Here is an 18,087-nt window from a genome sequence, read left to right as displayed (position 1 = left end):
ACTTATCTGAAAGTTTCTATGAGATTAAAATTTCTGATGAAAGAGTCATGGTCTTAGCTGTAAGGGGAGGTAACTTTTGTGACGAGTTTGGGAATGCACAGTCAGTTCATGGTTATGACAGCTTGTTCCACTCATGACTGAAATTATATAATGCAGACCACAACCTTATGCAGTGGTAAATCTGGAACCAGGCTATACAGTACATAGGTAAATATTATATGAGTGGTTCTGTGTATCACTAAATTTTTTTGAAGAGAAACTGACTGAGCTGTTTGAAAAAATGGATCCTGTTCTTTCTGAAACAAAATATCTCTGCATTATGTTCATCTATCTATCTTTGATAATTTAGTTACTTTCTTCGCAATATCATGAAGCTTGAACAATTTGTGAATCATATTGTCACATATTCAATGATTCTACAACTTGTTTACCTAATCCCTACTTTCAATTACATATTCGCTAAACATCTGTGATCAAGTCCAATATTTTATGTGGTCTTTCAGGTTTTGATGCAAAACAAAAATTATACTTCATCACTTTTACTTTATATCAGGACAACTTGCCACAGCACAATTCATCCCCATGACTATGTCATAAACTTTCTATGTTCCTTCTGTACTTATGTATACATGTTTGACATAGGAAGGTATTATTCATGAATAGACAGGTATATGGGAACCAGGCTGTTACACATTTCATTATAACACAAATTGAGATATAACATGGTCATGTCACAGCTACATATATTTTTTCACAGATCCCTACTATCACCTCATGCTACTTAACCTGTCACGCTGATAAATAGATGCAAAATAATCAAGTTAAGTTTCAGCAACCTATACCTTACTGCTCATAATCATAATTAATATTTGTATATAGTAATAATTAATTTTCATTGAGCAAGGGGTTGTTCTAATCTTGATTGTTATATAAATGAGCAGGTAGAAAATTAGTACAAGATATTTGACTGAAGCTTTGTTTGTTGTTCTTCTTCCCCCTTTCAAGACATTCATATTTGCATACATTGTTTTCAAATTTTTTTATACTGCAGAATGGTATATAACAAAGTTGGAAATTATGAACCCTAAAAACAGTGTTATAGTGGGTTCCCTGTTTGTGTCTATAGATAGATGGATAGATAAATATGTTATTGGATACTATCAACAAGAATGTTAAGGTTTTGTAATGTAAGCAATTATGCATAAAAACTGACCATATGATGATGGATGAAGGAAAATAATTTCATAGATTAGTGACAGTTATGGGCATCTACTTTTTGACCTTGGAAAATATTATCAATAAAAAGCAAATTACATTGCTCTTATAAATAAACTCCTCGTCTTGCTCTAAGCTATTACAAAGACAGTGTAATACAATATTATAATTCCTTTCATCCCATATATTCCTGTCTTGTTATTACTATTAAGTACATTTTAGAAATCACAGATTATATTACATAAAATTCCATAATTTTGCAAAACAAATATATCATTATGTGATCTATTTATCTCTTTTTATCCAACATTGGAAAAGATCAAACTTTTTGAGAGGGTGTGTTGTAATATATCAAACTCTGAAATGGGTTTGAACTGTCTTGGGGTTAGATGGTCATAGAATCATCTTACTGTCTCTCTTTATCCATTTCTCTTTGTCTGTTTGTCCATCTGTCTCTTTGTAAATGTATGCCTAAATATTTCACTGGATGAAGAACTCATTTTAACGTTTTCATCTACCAAAACTGATGTATCTGTTAGCTTAATCAATTTAGGCAAAATAAATTGTAAAAATATTGTCTGTAGGTATTTAAAATGACAAATATTTTCTACTGTTCTTTTTTATTTAAACAATTTTTTTGTATTTTATTGCAATATATCAGTAAATATAACAAAATTATAATCAAGAAGCCTTTGCATCAGAGATTAAAATTATTGTACATACTTCCTTATAAGTGGAGTCCAATTTCAATCTGGACAGATCCAGATCTGCCAGTGCATTATGTGATGGCAGATCTGGGTCTCTACAGTTTATCAAGAGCAATGAGTAGAACAAACAATATAGACCCTGACTTGCCAATAGATTATGTAATGGCGGAGCAGGGTCTATATTGTTTGCAGTAGGACAGTACTTACATATGAAAGTAGCTTATGATTCAAATTTGCATTTTAACGATATGCATACACTCATACACACTAATTGAATCATACTGCATTGACAACATTAAATGACTTATTTCAATATGATTGTACATTTAAACAATGATACTCAACCTCTGGAGATCCTCCCAGATAACTTCACTGTATCAATAATTTGTCATATACTTATTTAATATAAATATTTAGCTTCATCCAGTATGCAAAATTTACGTCACAATAACTGCACATTTGGCTGTCACCATGTTCACACTAAATATATTTTACTTCATATTTTTGTGTCACTTCTTACCTCCGATGAAATATCAGCCCTCACAATAAACTTTCTCTTGGGGAAGTCAAGGTCTGTTTTCAGTCTGAGTGGCCAATCAAGGTGAACTTTGGTCTTTACCATTGCACCATTTATAAATATTGCTGCATCACAAGCCATCTTCCACTGCAGTTCCATTGCTCCACTGAAAAATGTAAAAGGATACATAAAAAATAAATTGAGAGCTTACACTTACGTATTAGACCACATGTAAATGAAACTAATGCTATAGGTAAACAGATGAACTTGTGTTGTGAAACCAAATTTAGGAGAAGATGACATAGACTATTTGAAATCGAACTCTTTCAGTGTCTCATTAATACAAGCAACTGATTACTCTACATAGACAGGGAGTAGACAAGACTTGTGGGTCAATAAAAGAACATTTCCAACAGAGAACTCTGTTTTTGATGGACATCAGTTCTGATTTAGTGCTACCAATGGCAACTTGATGGCTTCTGTCAGATAGCTATGATCTGAACCATGAGAGTGATAAATGAGAACATTTGCACTTTTCAAGTTTCCATGCAAGTATATTATAATCAACAAAATCAAAAGCTCCCTTAAAATCAAGATATATAGTTCCAACTAATTCTCCATTGTTCATAGCAACCAACCAGTTCCCAATGAGTTTTGTTGATACCAATCGACAGGAGTGGTGAACCACTCCGATGACCTAAGTGGCTAGAGTGTCCTCCTCGGATACAGGAAGCTGTGGGTTCAAACCCCAGCCGAGTCATACCAAAGACTTATAAAAATGGTACTAGCAGCTGTCTAGCTTGGTTCTCAGAGTTAAGAGGTTAGTGTTGGGACTTGTCAGTCGGGTGTCAGGATAATGTGACTGAGTGGGACATGATGCAACATCATGTTTGTGGTATAATGCCTCAGTACTAGACATCACTATAAACTCCCACACTGCAGACATCATAGCAATATGACTGAAAAACTCTTAAAAATCCAAATCACTCACACACAGGAGGTTCTGTCTAAATCATTATTGGGGTGGATGAATTCAATAGTACTTTCAATGGTAACCATAGAAATGTTTGGAAACATGTCTTTCAAACAGTTTGGATATGGTTGGCAGAATATATATTGGTTTGTAATTATTGGGATTTGATTTTGAACCATTTTTGTAAACAGGTATAAAATCAGTTGAGATGGGAGATTATTTTAGCAATACTTTAATTAATTATATGGGAAAAAGATGGAGCAGTAATATTATCACATTTCTTTTAAGGTGAATTGACTATTTCATCAACTCCAGTTGATTTCTTAGAATTTCACTTTTTCAGTTCACTTGTTACATCTACACTTGATAAAAATGGAATTGTGAACTGCACATTTTCAGGGATTTTAGACTTAATAAACTCTTCCAACTTTGTACTTGTTAATGTAGTATTCAATATATTGGAAGTTATGTTGGTTACATTAACTAGGTGCTCCTTGAATCTGTTAACAATGTCATGTAAATGATCGATTAATGTCCTATCAATTGTTAGTTGTATCTTATTCTTTTTGTTTGGAGTAAAATCCCTCAGAATCTTCCAAATTTCTGTTGAACTGTCTGTATTTTCAACCAGTGTTTTATAAAAATTTCTTTTAGTATATCGAATCATAGCCGTACATGTTTTAATCAAAACCAAATGAAGATACATACAAACCTAATCTAAATATCAGTTATCTGAACCATTCTCCCCAAAGTCAATGTTTTGCAATCAGTCCATCCCCATCCCAGTTATTATATTCTTTTACAAAATTCTGACTAGTTTTAATTAAGAACGTTTTTCACAATATACAGCTTTTCACATTATAAGTCTCTCTGACTTTTCTAACAATCTGCAAAGCAGCCCTAGGAGAAATACATTACCTTGGCCTAAGGTTGACCATGGCATTCCATCTTGTGTTGAAAGCAGACCTGGTTCTCTGGCTTGCTAAGGTCTCAACATTTTCAGTTTCAGTATCAATATTTCCAGCCACCTTAGCAACCACAAATCCATCCAGAGTGAGGCGAAGAGGAAAACCAATCTCAGATGAAATGGCCTTGTGATGGTCAGCAAAGCTAAATATCCTTTCAAAATTCAGCATCCTGTTCAAAGTTGAACTTGCCAGTGATGCCATGCCTGTAAAGTAAAAAGGATAGTGTTTGTAAAATACATCACCTGCAGATATGTCTATAGATAGTTAAACTTGTTCATCTTAGTTTTACAGTCCACTTTTATTATTTTCCTGAAATCAACGCAGAAGAAAAATATACCAACAAAAACATTGCAACAAAAATTCAAGAGAAATTATAAATGTTGAGAATTATAGGTAATACTGCTTATAACAATAATCATGTAGCAAATTGATGATGGAATGGGGATGCAAAGAATGTGTTCAATGAATGAAAGGTGGAATTAAGTCGTCATTAATTAAAATGTTAAATTTTCATTATTATTATTATTATTATTATTATTTAATTTTTGAGAAAACATATATTACCTCTGTGATGAAGAACAATAACTGCCAGCAATAACAATCAAAGGAATGACACCTAAATTAATGATATCATAAAAGTATTAACATTATCCTGAAATTTATAAAATCCTATTTTGTAAAAACTATTAACTGAAGTTTACCTTGGCCGCTGATGAATGGTAGAATTTCCTCAAGATCATAATAACCAATCTCATTGCCGAAGAATTTAATTAGCATGTTTCCTTCATACTTCTCATATTCTCTTGGTGAAACTTTCAGCTGCAATTCAGAGAATGATTTTGTGTTTGTGAAATATTTGCACCCACTATGATGTCCCAAAATTAAAAAAAAATTACACATTGTTTTAATAATTGTTATAATGGCATTAAAATCTAATACAAACATGCCAACAATGTTTTTGTCTGAAAGTCCAAAAGAAAGTCCAGAATTATTTTTAAAAATGGCAAATTGTAACAATGACCTATGACCCTAATCAGATCATCTACAAATTAGAGCAAATTAGAATATCAAATATCATTTGTTTACTACAAGTGGTTTTTGTCTATTTGTGCTAAAACAATTTACAATAGTATGAAAAATTAAATAATGAATCAATGTGCAGACTGAACATAACAAATATGCATCCCTTCTGCGATTTTAGTGGAAGCATAAACTACAAGCTAGAATTGTACAAAAATAGAGTATAAAATAATATTCATATAAAACTAATAGTATCAGGAAAAATATAAACTCCTTTAAACTGTTCACTGGGAACAAAAAACAATAGTGGTTACTTTCAAAAAGGATTTATTTGAACATAACATGCATGAACACACTCACCTATAGCACAAGTAACATGGGTCATGCATGCACATTTACTCATTTTACATGAAATATAATTTTCATTACAAAAATCTAACACTACTTTTATTTAACCAAAGTCTATTCAATGCTGATTTTACTGATCTGCTCTTTAATTGTCATGAAGAAACTTCCAGACAAAAATTATGGATCTCTGTGGTCTTTTACAATGGTGGCCATGTACTAAACTTGGGTCAAAATAAAAATTCATCGAGTGGAATCTTCACAATTGAAGGTAGTACAAATTTGTTTATCACTATGCGTATCTTTCATTGTGACATCACAGTGCATGACATTAAATCTGTATTATACAGGATCAAACCTTCAGGTTCATTTCATCCAAAAATGTTATCATACTTTAACGTTGATTTTGCTGTATGCATCTCTCAAGGCATCTAAATAATTACCTTCCAAAGGAATATGGATGCATATGAATCCAAATGAAGTAAGTACTTGTCATTTAAATGTATGTAGAATCAAATTCTAAAAAGTGACACTCTTTACTGAAATAATCGGTGTTCAATGCCTCCATGATCCATGTGACTTGTACCTTTGCAGATATCATGCATTAAGATTTAAGCCTGTACTACTCGACAGTGGCAGAGGTATTAATGAATTACATGTGAAGAAAAATTTTATAATAATAAAAATCTGATGTTGCTGACAGAAATTGTCTTTATATCTCCTTACCAAAATACAAAGGCATATGTTCAAATCATTCTTCAAAAATATAGTACAATGTGGATTAATCGCAACTTTTTAGAGTTATAGGTCTACCCCTATGTGACTTTTCATACAAAATTGTTCACTATAAAGGGATATTTTACTGTCAGTTATCAGTTTGTATTACTGGTACCTTTTGTTTGATTGAGCTAATATGAGGGCTGGAATCCTGTGAGACTCTATCACTGCTGCTGTCCGGTCCCATATATGCCCTCATAAAGGAGTCAAGGCCTTTGGCTACATACCCAACCTATTTATCAATAATAGTAGCAGTGTTAATAATAACAGAAGTAGATGTAGTAGGATAATGTCAGTAATGAGTAAATATTTCAGTTTCTTTAAATACTTTCTATCATTTCTTAAATTGGTAATATAAATTAACATACAAGATGTAAGTCTTGCATTAATCTTTATAGCTGCAAGCAATCTTTTTTAATAACTTTCAGATCTTATTGATAACAATTATTAAAAAATATATTCATAACCTTAAAAAGATAAGGATATTGTATGAATAGAGCTTTGTACATGGTACGTAAAAGGAAAATATGGCCTCAATTTCATCAACACGCTGTACAGTTAAGTGAAGACCTGACACAGTTAAGAGAAGACTTGAGATTGGTTAAACTTAATTTTGACATGCATTTGAAAAAATCATATTACCTGATAAAAGAATTAAAAAATTGTGCAAGTCATGATTAGGTTGTATTGTGGGGTGAGGACTGTATTCAAATTAAGGTGTTGACCAAGAAATTTTTGATGAAGGACTGCATGTCACTTACCTCTGCTATGGGATTGGACTGGGAGAACAATTCCAGGCTAAAGCCATAAAATGCTGCTCTTGGACTGACCTCATTGGGAGAGAAGAAAATGGTCGTTTGCATGGTATTGCCTATCCTCCACGAGGCTGAAAAATTAGTAAACGTAGTATAAATAAAATTGCACCATCAAATGACAATCATATTTAACATATCTGTATTGGACTCATAACCATATTCTGTTGTCAAAAAAGGGATAATTCAGATACAAAGCAAAATAACTTTCTCAGCCAAAATTGTAGAAACAGACAATTATCAATTGCAACAATTTGCAAGAATATATTACATCTAATTAAATCATAGAAAATTCTCCAAATCCCTACCTCCAAACAACAGGGAACATGTCATGAGCAACAAAAGAATAATCCACTTGAAGAATAAGGAACAAGAAACAAGAGTTCTAAGTGGATCTGATATCATTCATCTGCCTTACTTAATTTAACCTTTGACACTACAGCCTGATCAAAATTCTTTCTAAAGCTGAAGGCATAATTAATATGCATAGTTCTTGGTCATAATTGATGTAATCAAAGATAATGATAGTCTACATTCATTTGCCAAGTTTGATAGATATTGGACCAGAAATACAGTCTTTAAATCTTGAGGTAACAAGCCAGCCAATCAGATGCATGGTATGCCATTAATAGGTGAATTAATTTTGTCTCAAGAGAGGTAACAAGTTTAGCCAATTACATACAAAATTACCTCATTAATATGTAATGGTCTTGCTCATAATCAAACTCATATAACATCTTGATAATAAATGAATAATTTCCAATTTTGATCAAACAAAATTTTATCAGAAATACAGCTGCTAGAGTATGGATAAAGACAATCAGATGCAAGGATATGTTATTGATACTCTTAACTTCGTTTATAATCACACTCAACTAAGATCTTGATAATATGGGATCATTTACCAAGTTTGATCAAAATCCTATCAAAAATACAGTCGCTAGAGTGGAAATACGAACCTGGCCAATTAGAGACGAATTCACCTCATAAATATGTATAAGTCTCACTCATAGTATAAATCATCCAATAATATGTAAAACAGACACCTAATTACCAAGTTTGATTAAAATATGGTCAGAAATAGTGTTCCTCAAGTGGTAAGAAGCACAGTCAATCATATACAAGACCATATTATTAATATGCATAGATCCTGCCCATAATAAAAAAACATTATTGTCTTGATGATAAAAGCACATATGCAATGTTTTATAAAAAATATTATCAAAAATACATGCAGTAGCTAAAGTGTTGACAAGCTCAACAAATCAGATGCAAAATTACTTCATTAATACATATGGAATTTGTCCATATTTTTTCTTATCAATGACCTTGACAACCTAACCCTATGTACCAAACTGAATTAAAACTGGATTAGAAATACAGTCTCCAGAGCGATTACAAGCTAAGACAATCAGATTCAAGACCACCTTATTAATGTGCATCAATCCTGTGCATTATGAAACTAGTCTGACAGCTTAGAGTCATGTACTTAAGTCTGCTTTTTGGTCTCAACTACACAACACTGTAGATTTTTGTAAACCATCTGCCCAACTCAACGTCTTTTTGTTTCTTTCTTTGCTAAGAAAAATCTGCACTTTGCCTGCAGACCTCCTAAATAGTCATTGTTACAGTTAACTAAATAAAGGTCAGTGGTATTTATATTTGTTTTTCCAATCCACTCATTCATAGCAGTGTTGAAACATATATTTTGCCTAAAAGTCATGGTTGTTCGTTGTGTTCAACAGTACATTTATGTAATGAAATTGATCCATTCCTTTTGATTGTGGTTGTAAATTACGGATGGTAACTGACTGCAGCAGTCACTTAAGACAGATTTTTCTGTATGGTCTGATAGAAATCAGATCAGAAATATGGCCACCAAAGTGTTAGCAATTGCTGATGTTCAAGTAACAGAGAAAATACATTACATATGATGGATACATACCAAAAGCTTACTTGACAATCAGTTGAACTAAACACACAATTCTAATCGTAATTATAGTTTCTAATTCTAAATCTTCCTAATACATGTAGCAGAATGAATACTAGAAAATTTTGTTTAAAAGATTCTGCACAAACACTAAATAAATACTGAAAAGGTGAATACCCTTCATTTAAATTATGCAAAGTTATTATTATGGAATAGATAATTCCTATGACATGTAACACAGTAATATGGGACCAAATTATAATTACAGAAGACACTTACCCAATAGTCCAGATGATCCCAAAATATCAAACAACTCATATTTTTTTATATATAAAATCTTTTAACAGCAAGATTTTTTAATAAGCAAAATACTAATGAAAAATTAACATTTTTGATTAAAAAGATGCAAATTAAATACTTACAATCATAGGTATTTACTTGCATAAAACTGGAAAAGAATCGATTTGGCTCAAATCTCTTTGCAAGACGAAGGGCCAAAGTTGCATTGCGTGCCCTGAAAATACAAATGAAGACACACTGGTTTGTAAACCTTCCATGAAATTACCCTCATGCACAATAATTTTTCTTCCAGCATTATCAGGGAGATCATTTCTTACATCCTAGGAACTTACATATATATAAGAGAATTATATTTATAATAGGTGACCTTCAGCAGTTGTGTGCAGGAAATCTTTAGGAGGAAATCCGCTTAACAGCTTATGCACCAGACACTCTGATAATTATTTCAATAGGAAAACAGTATCAAGTATAATTAGACCAATCTGTAGTTAGTTTCCAGGTCCCTTTTGTACACCCCATGCATAGCATGCATCATAACTTCACCTTATATACAGTCACATGTTTAAGTTGCCTATATCATTTTATTTGAATGGAAAGTCACAACATGACTGAATTGATTCTAAAGACATATTGTGAGGTAAAAAATAAAAATCATTTTGCCAAAGTGAGAATGGTTGTCATTTCTGCATTTACAGAAAAAAATTGCTCACATTGTGGATTCACATGGATGAGTGGAGTTGGAAAGCTGTTCCAGCAGAGAGTATGCAAAGCTGCCCACATTCTCAGAGGTCTCATGCCACAGGGAGCGTGCAATCATTTCAAGTTCACTGTGAGTTGGATCTGTCTTGAAAATTAGGTGCAAACCAGCCATTCGCATCTCATCCATATCTTCATTGTCAAAGTAGCGCTGCATGAAGATTTTCTTTACCTGTGGAATAATAATAGTAATAATAATAATAATAATAATAATAATTATTATTATTATTATTATTGTGAAATGATATGTATGGCAAGTTGGAACAAATGCCAGATTCCACAAAAAGCAATGTTAATCACTCTGTGAGGGTCAACCAAAGGGTCTGAAAAATTTGTTTTATGTGATTCACCTTACCAGTGACAGGGAATACAATGCACTAGAATGACTGATAGTATGTATCAGTTTAGCTTTGGATGTTTGCTTGAAAAAAGGATAAAATTCCATGCATCCCACCTCCACCCCTTCTGCTACATTATCATGTAATTAAACTTTTGATGTCACATTTCAAATGAATTGCATATATCTGTTGTCATTAACTTTTTAAAACTTATTCTTCTTGAATCTATTACTTATTTGCATTATTATACTTAAGCAACAATTATACCATCTTACTCTCACATTCATCTGTCACAGTAACATAGAAATATATGATGTTTTCAAATGTTTTGATCACATTCTACATTTTCATCAGCTAGTTACAAACAGAAAGTATGTGTGATGATTATAATTCAGTAATTCACATTAGACTACAGTTTATTTATGTATCTTAATTTTGTTTCCCAGACCACTAACACTGACTGGTGTCAATCCCAAGTTGAATAGTTAAGAGTTTAAAACATTGATATATAACAAATCCTAAGTGATGAGTCAGTGTTTTTTGGTTTTGTATAAGCTATTATATGAAAACATGTCTAAAACTACAAGAAATTAGTTTTGAAGAATATACATGTATCTCCCCATGCATGACATGCTTTGGCAAATAACAAATACTTTGTTTCCTGTTATTTTCTTAGTTTATTTTATTTCCTCACCCTGTCATTATTTCTTCAGTTGAGTACAAGAGATTATGTGCTCATGTGATCTGGCCTTCCTCACACGCTTTGTATTCTAGCCTTAATGATATTTAATTTATGATCTATTATTATTTCTTCATACTATCTTTCCTGCTTCATTATACATTCAATTAATTATAATTTCTTATTTAATGAGGGTAGCTAAATCAGAATAAAAATGTGTATAGTCTCCTTTTAGACCCTCATCTAATCTATTTTTCTATGTGTGGCAAATTTCTAGCTCACAAACAGAAAACTGCATAAGGATGAGCAAGGCTAAAAAATGAGGTCTCGATTAAGTTAGAGCAAAACAATATTCTTTTAAAAAATAATCATGTTAACAAACACATCACAGAAAGAATAAAAGACGATATACATTGCATACACATTAAAGAGAAAAAATGATAATAACACATGAATTATAACAAATCATTCAACCAGCATGTTTCAAATCTGTAAGATATATTTCTTTAAAACTTTTAATAGATTTTACTGATTGAATATGTACATGCAAGGAGTTCAACATCCTTGTCCCAAATAGTTTCACGTATATCTAAATTGTTCGATAATGGGTTGGGTAATTTTCAAGGGACTTTGAGAAGTTTATTTTAAAGTATAGGGCCAATAAATTTAGTCAAACATTTTTTCATATATTTTGGCCTGTTACAATTTACATATAGTTAATGCTTTATACAAATTTCTTTGGTCACATTGTTCCATTTCAATTCATGGAATACAGTTTCAGATCATGTATTAAAAGAGGCATCCACAATTAAGCAAGCAGCTCACATCTGAACAGAGTTTATTCTTGTTAACTGGTTCTTAGTGCATTGGAAAGGTAATGTGATATAAACATTACATAAAATCAACATTTTATTTGGTAACTGTTGGTAATTTTAGAAAGTTAAATGCCTATTTAAAACTAAAGCTGGAACACTGTTCATGTCCTCATAACAAATTTTAATTTTTACTGTATGACTTTGAAAAATGACGGCATATCTCATAGGGACCAAAAGATAAATATATATATTTAATACTAGTGGTACAACAATGTACCGGTATATTTGTACATTGCATTTCGCTATTCTGGAGATACATACTTCAATACAATTTCCTGCACCGGGATATTTTCATGGTGTTGCTCTTATCTTACAAATCTGTGTATTCCTCACAATATACCCAGATTGATTCAAGAGCTATATTTTCTTTTCCTCCTAGATATATGCTCATCAACAGATTGCAAAAGAATGTGAAATGTGATGTACAGTACTACTATTCAGCAGACTTTAATGAGGTCAAGACCAGGGGATATTTTTCTTGTTAAGAATTATAATTTATAAATTTCACTTTGCCTCATATGTATATGTTCTGTTACCAATGACACCATAAAAAATAGTGTTCAATCCAGACTTCACACAGTTGACTTGTTCAGGAATGAATCCCTAACAATGTTGGATGAGAATCCTTTGATATGGTGGAAAGCTCAGCAGTACAAATTTCTACTCCTTGCACAAGTAGTCAGGAAAAGGCTATGCATTCCTGTAACTTCCATGCCATTGGAGAGAGTCTTTATTACAGCAGGAGACACTGTTACCACATAGAGGGATGCTTTGATTTTAGATGTTGTCAATATGTTAATTTTCCTCAAAACAAATATGTAGTCATTTAACATCTTGTTAAAAAATTATAAAAGATAGTTCAAATGTGTTGAGACATTTAAAACATTGCTCCTGTGAAGTTTCACTTAAAATACAGCCAAGAAATGGTGGTGAGATTTTTATTTGCTGATAATTTTACTGCTTAAAGGTGTTTGTAGACTTTTTCATTTTTATGTTGATTTTATCTGTTCAACTGACTACCATTTTAAGTCTTACAAGATAACACCACTATTAGATATTTTTAAAGTAGGGTTTATCATCGCATCCCTAGTTAATAAATGAAATGAATACTGAAAGAGTAAATACACTTTACCTCAGCCTTTGCATGCTGAATGATGCGTTTGAAAGCATAGGCAGCAGTAAGTCGGGCAGTATAAGGTTGTGTCTTGTCTTCCACCACCTTCTTCAGTTCAGGAATAAAATCTTCTAATCCTGCATTGCCTATTGTCTTCAAAGCCAGGATTTGATCAGCTTTATCACCAGAATGCAGTAATTTCAGGATAGTCTGAAAAATGAAGACCGTACTAAGAAGAAAATGCTAAACATCTGACTAGAACTTGTAACCAGAGCATACATAATTCTTAGGAATATAAATTATACATGCCTATTCACTGAATTTAATTTGCTATACATGAGGTAAAGTGTAGCTTTAATTAACAGTATGGTGACATTGTGAATGAATCTAACAGCTGAGCTCATCCAATTACAGTTCTTCCATTCCCCTCCAAACTATCCCAACTTATACAAAATGATGATGTAGAAATGAGATATTCTTGAAATGCTAAATAATTTCTTGACAAGCTTCTCCAGTTACTGAATTCAGAATCAGGCCACCACTCCAATTGATCTTTATGCCCTTCTGCCCTTTAAAAGAGCTAAACTACATGATGGTAAATATTTTCATTGTTGTTTTCAATATGCTCAGTCAGTTGAGTAAGATGAGTGTTAATAAATCCTCTGGACTGAATTGCATTGATCCACAAATTCTTAAACTTGTTGTATCAATAATAATGAAGCCGTTAATGCATATTATAAACTTAAATTTAATGACTGTAATTTTTCAGATACCTTGAAATGTCCAAGAATTAATTAAAAAAGGAGAAAACGTATTTCATACACTTAGAATTTAGAACACATCACTTATCCAAGGAAGAACTCATCAAATTTAACATATTTTTGGCTATTAAAAATGATTAAAGGTTTTTTGAATGGGATTGTTTTTCTTGTTCATCATGGAATTTTGCGGCAAAAGTTGAACTGTTACAGGTTTGACAATTCCTCTTTAAACTGGTTTACATCATATCTAAATCAAAATCTTAATATTAGCTCTTACGAGCTCATACTATTCGTTCTGGGGTCCTTCAAGGTTCTGTTTTAGGCCATCTCCTCTTTCATATTCATGTACATGAATTTCCACTAAGTAACAAATTTACAAATACAGATTTGTTTGCACATGATGCAACTCTGCATACATCATGTTCAGATGCTGAGGATATATAAGCAAGACTATTCTCAGATATTTAACATCAGTGTTCAAAGTTGGACACATAAAAAAAAGTTGGTAATAAATGAAGGGTAAAACAAAATGTATAACTTTGGGGACATCACAAAAACCATATAAATTTGAATCGAGATTATTTCTTACCAAAAATAACCATCAGTTAGAAAATGTCCAAGATGGAAAAGCATTGGATCTATCTGTCGATAAAATTGTCATTCAAAATTGCCAAACTCAGTAGAACCATGAAAAGTTACCAATAGAAACTCACATTCTTTGCTACAATGTATATATTCTTCTAACTCTGGATCACTATTCAGCTGTATGGGAAAACTAAAGGAAATCTCAGCAGCATTTAAAAACCTTTAGAGATTATTCATCAAAAGCATTGTTTACAAAACTAAAATGGCTTACAGCATCTGAAAGAATTTATTTTTGCAATGGCTGTCCGTGTACATAAATGTCTTCATGGAGCTGCACCAGAGTATCTTTGAGATTTTTTCAGGCTTTATTCAACACTTTACCAGCTGAGATCAAAAGCACATGGAAACTTTCTTCCCTTGAAACTAAGAATAATGCAATCTAGGGAAAGTTTCCCATATTCTGGTAAAGTTCTGTGTAATAAGTAATCTAGATACAACTGGTACTGTATATATCAATAAACTAAAAAATGAAACAAAAGTTAATTTATCTGGTGGAATCATTTCTGAAAATTAAATTCCTCAACTGAGATTTCTTGCATACACTGGATCTGCTCAGCTCTCTGGGAAGAATTTCAGCATGTCACTGAACAAATCTCAATTAAAATCAATATATAAGAATGTGACCTGCAGATACATTACCTGCACAATTTCATTCTTGATCTTGCCATAGATCTGTTCAGCCTGACGGATCTTTTCTTCAATCTTGTATTGTTTGCTTTGGATGGCATCACGGCTGTTCTTTCTTGTCTCTTGCTCAAGGATTTTCTGCACAAGTACAAGCTGTTCCATCAGCTCTTTCCTGGCATCCAACATGTCTTTTGTCATTTTGTGTGACATGGTTCCTAAGTTCAGCCATGCAATGCGTTTCATCATTTGGGTGGGCCAAGAGGTCATTCCAGTCAATAAATCCTATTAAACATAAACATATGTGTATGTATGTCTATCCTGTACGTGAGCAGCACAGTATATTTTCATCTCTGCATTGTTCTATATGAATGGTGATGAGAATGATGTTCATAAGGTTGTCTGTGGAGGTTGCATTCCATATATTTTGCAGAGTTAAAAATGAAGCATGTCAATTTATATGATATTTGAAGCTACTACATGGAATGTTTATGTCAGAAACAGGCAGGAAGCTTTGACTGCTTTACATGCTCTTTCATTACCCAAATACCAATGCAACTATGTATGCACAAATTTACTCAGAAAAATAAGAGGATTGGTAAAGGACTTGGGGGGGGGGGGCTTTAATAACCAAGATGATTGTTTTAGAATTGAAAATCATGCACTATTGGCAAGGGTATTATTTGCTCCATCTTGTTAAGGAATGGAATTAAACTAATCAGATAAATTAAAAATATAATAACACCAAATATTTCTTAATACTTTACATTTTATAAATATAGTTATCCTATTATAGTACTGAAAATTTCAGTCCTCAAACAAAAGAAACAAGAGTGTTAATAAAATGCATCTTCACTTGCTTTCCCACATTGTCCCACCCCACCCCAAATCTGTTTCACTAGAGACTTACACAAGGGGTAAGAAAATACCCTGGGGATAATTTAACTTGCATATCTGAACTCATCTTTTCATGCCAGCAAGTGGTTATAAGGTGACTGACTGGGAATATCTATAGTTTTAACATTATTCCCAATAGCTGGAGTCTGTGGGAATAGGTACGGTTCATGAAACAGATGTTATTTACAGGTATAAATTGGTATTTTCAAACTTAGTAATCATATATATGGTTATAGGGTAGGGACCTCGATAGTTTTGATGCTATGATCAAGAGGATAGGTCCCAGGGAGTAAGAACAGACCCAGAGCAAACATTCTGTTTCACATCTGAATCTATATATATATAGGCATTGAGTGTGGATCTCAGCTTTTGAAATTGTAATATCTAGGCCACAACTAGATGGTCTTGGGGCATGACTCAGGTGTCCCACTCAAACCCCAATCTGACATATGTTGATACTTATTTGATAATCATATGAACCAATTCTAAGACATGTTAGTCTCATAATTTAGCAATTATATGCATTCAGAATTTATGTAACACAAATTCTACCCTACCATAGCTTCACCCACATGGGCTTTTTCAAAATTTCAGAATGGTTAAGAATATCTTCAGATGAAGGACACATTTTTAAATCATTCTTGTGAACCATACTGGATGAGTTATGTGACATAACATGCATGCAACCATCAATGCATGCATGTGCACACATCCAGACAGAGAGGATAACATACTCTCACATTCCTACATGTGTATAGGAACGTGCTTTTCTAATGCAGGATAACAGTGGGCAATATAACTTTTTCACAGTCTCACTGGTTTTGAGTGTGGAACACCATCACTGTTACCCTTCATCAATTGATTGTTGTATTTCATCACTGTGAGAAGAGAGCACATAAAGTGGCACATCCATCACCACTTCAGACTTCTTTCATAAAAATTAAGACAAACATTAAATGCAGCACATGTATATACTATAATGAGCAGCATTTAAAGTGATGTGTCTCATAAACAGGACATTTGACATTGATCGACCTAATTACATGTACAGTTTGTTTAATCCAATTTCTGGTTATAAAATAAACCATGTTGTAATAGGTTTTGTTTTTAAATTCATAAGCTCATTATTATTTATGAAGGTAAATCAATTCTAGAACAAAGCAAAATTGTGGTCTATTTAATTATGGTGAAGGGGAGACTTTTTATTCACATTTGTATCATTGCAGAAGCTATCTGCAGTACTAATGAATATGAAGGATTTTGTAATCTATCATCATGTAAGTGCTGTCTTTTGTTACATGACCTTCTGTTACAACCAAAGTGCCACAAACTGGCATCATCTTCCAGATTTCCATCTTAAGGATTCCTTCACAATGATGAAGCCAAATGTTACTGCAACACAATTACAGTCTAAAATGTGCAGTGGTTCAAGTTAGTGTCCTGTAAACATAATGTTGTATACTGATCAACCCAATTACAGGTATGGAGTATGTTGTCTGGTCTAGAGTCACCAAAGTCATTGTTGTAACTGTTATTTTTTTTAAAAAATAATCTTGTCATTATTATATAGGAAATAAATCAATTCTAGATAGAGTCAAATTGAAGACCATATCATAATCTTTTGTCTGTCTCACTTCATTTTAAAGGTAACAATGCTGTAAGTGTGGGGATCTTAATGCATTGTGTAATGGGGTAATGTTTTCTATTGGCCAAACTTGTACTGCATTTCACTGAAAATTTTAGAATTTAAACATTTGGTGTGACCATTGGTATCTTAGCCTACTGACACAGTTTGCACTTGCAACATGCCTTTTTTATGTGATTATGTGAAAAT

At 32.5% G+C, this 18,087-nt stretch overlaps 1 protein-coding gene across 1 annotated transcript in view; it reads right to left on the bottom strand.

Moving 5' to 3' along the window:
- LOC149806538 (uncharacterized) overlaps nucleotides 1-18,087 on the bottom strand; it is a 55,177-nt gene that overhangs the window by 19,506 nt on the left and 17,584 nt on the right. Inside the window, exons 11-19 of the mRNA XM_089954245.1 lie at nucleotides 15,372-15,641; nucleotides 13,345-13,536; nucleotides 10,275-10,492; nucleotides 9,687-9,778; nucleotides 7,284-7,408; nucleotides 6,638-6,754; nucleotides 5,082-5,199; nucleotides 4,331-4,583; nucleotides 2,443-2,605 (exon numbers count right to left, since the gene is read on the bottom strand). Coding sequence (XP_089810371.1) covers nucleotides 2,443-2,605; nucleotides 4,331-4,583; nucleotides 5,082-5,199; nucleotides 6,638-6,754; nucleotides 7,284-7,408; nucleotides 9,687-9,778; nucleotides 10,275-10,492; nucleotides 13,345-13,536; nucleotides 15,372-15,641 — 1,548 coding nt within the window. The remainder of the gene's footprint in view (nucleotides 1-2,442; nucleotides 2,606-4,330; nucleotides 4,584-5,081; nucleotides 5,200-6,637; nucleotides 6,755-7,283; nucleotides 7,409-9,686; nucleotides 9,779-10,274; nucleotides 10,493-13,344; nucleotides 13,537-15,371; nucleotides 15,642-18,087) is intronic.

This window comes from Sinohyriopsis cumingii, chromosome 1 (genome assembly GCF_028554795.1).
Source record: "Sinohyriopsis cumingii isolate HCF-2022 chromosome 1, ASM2855479v2, whole genome shotgun sequence".
NCBI classification, from domain to species: Eukaryota; Metazoa; Mollusca; class Bivalvia; order Unionida; family Unionidae; genus Sinohyriopsis; species Sinohyriopsis cumingii.
The sequence above is the reverse complement of the archived record's forward strand: the minus strand, read 5'-3'. Positions and strand labels throughout refer to the sequence as shown.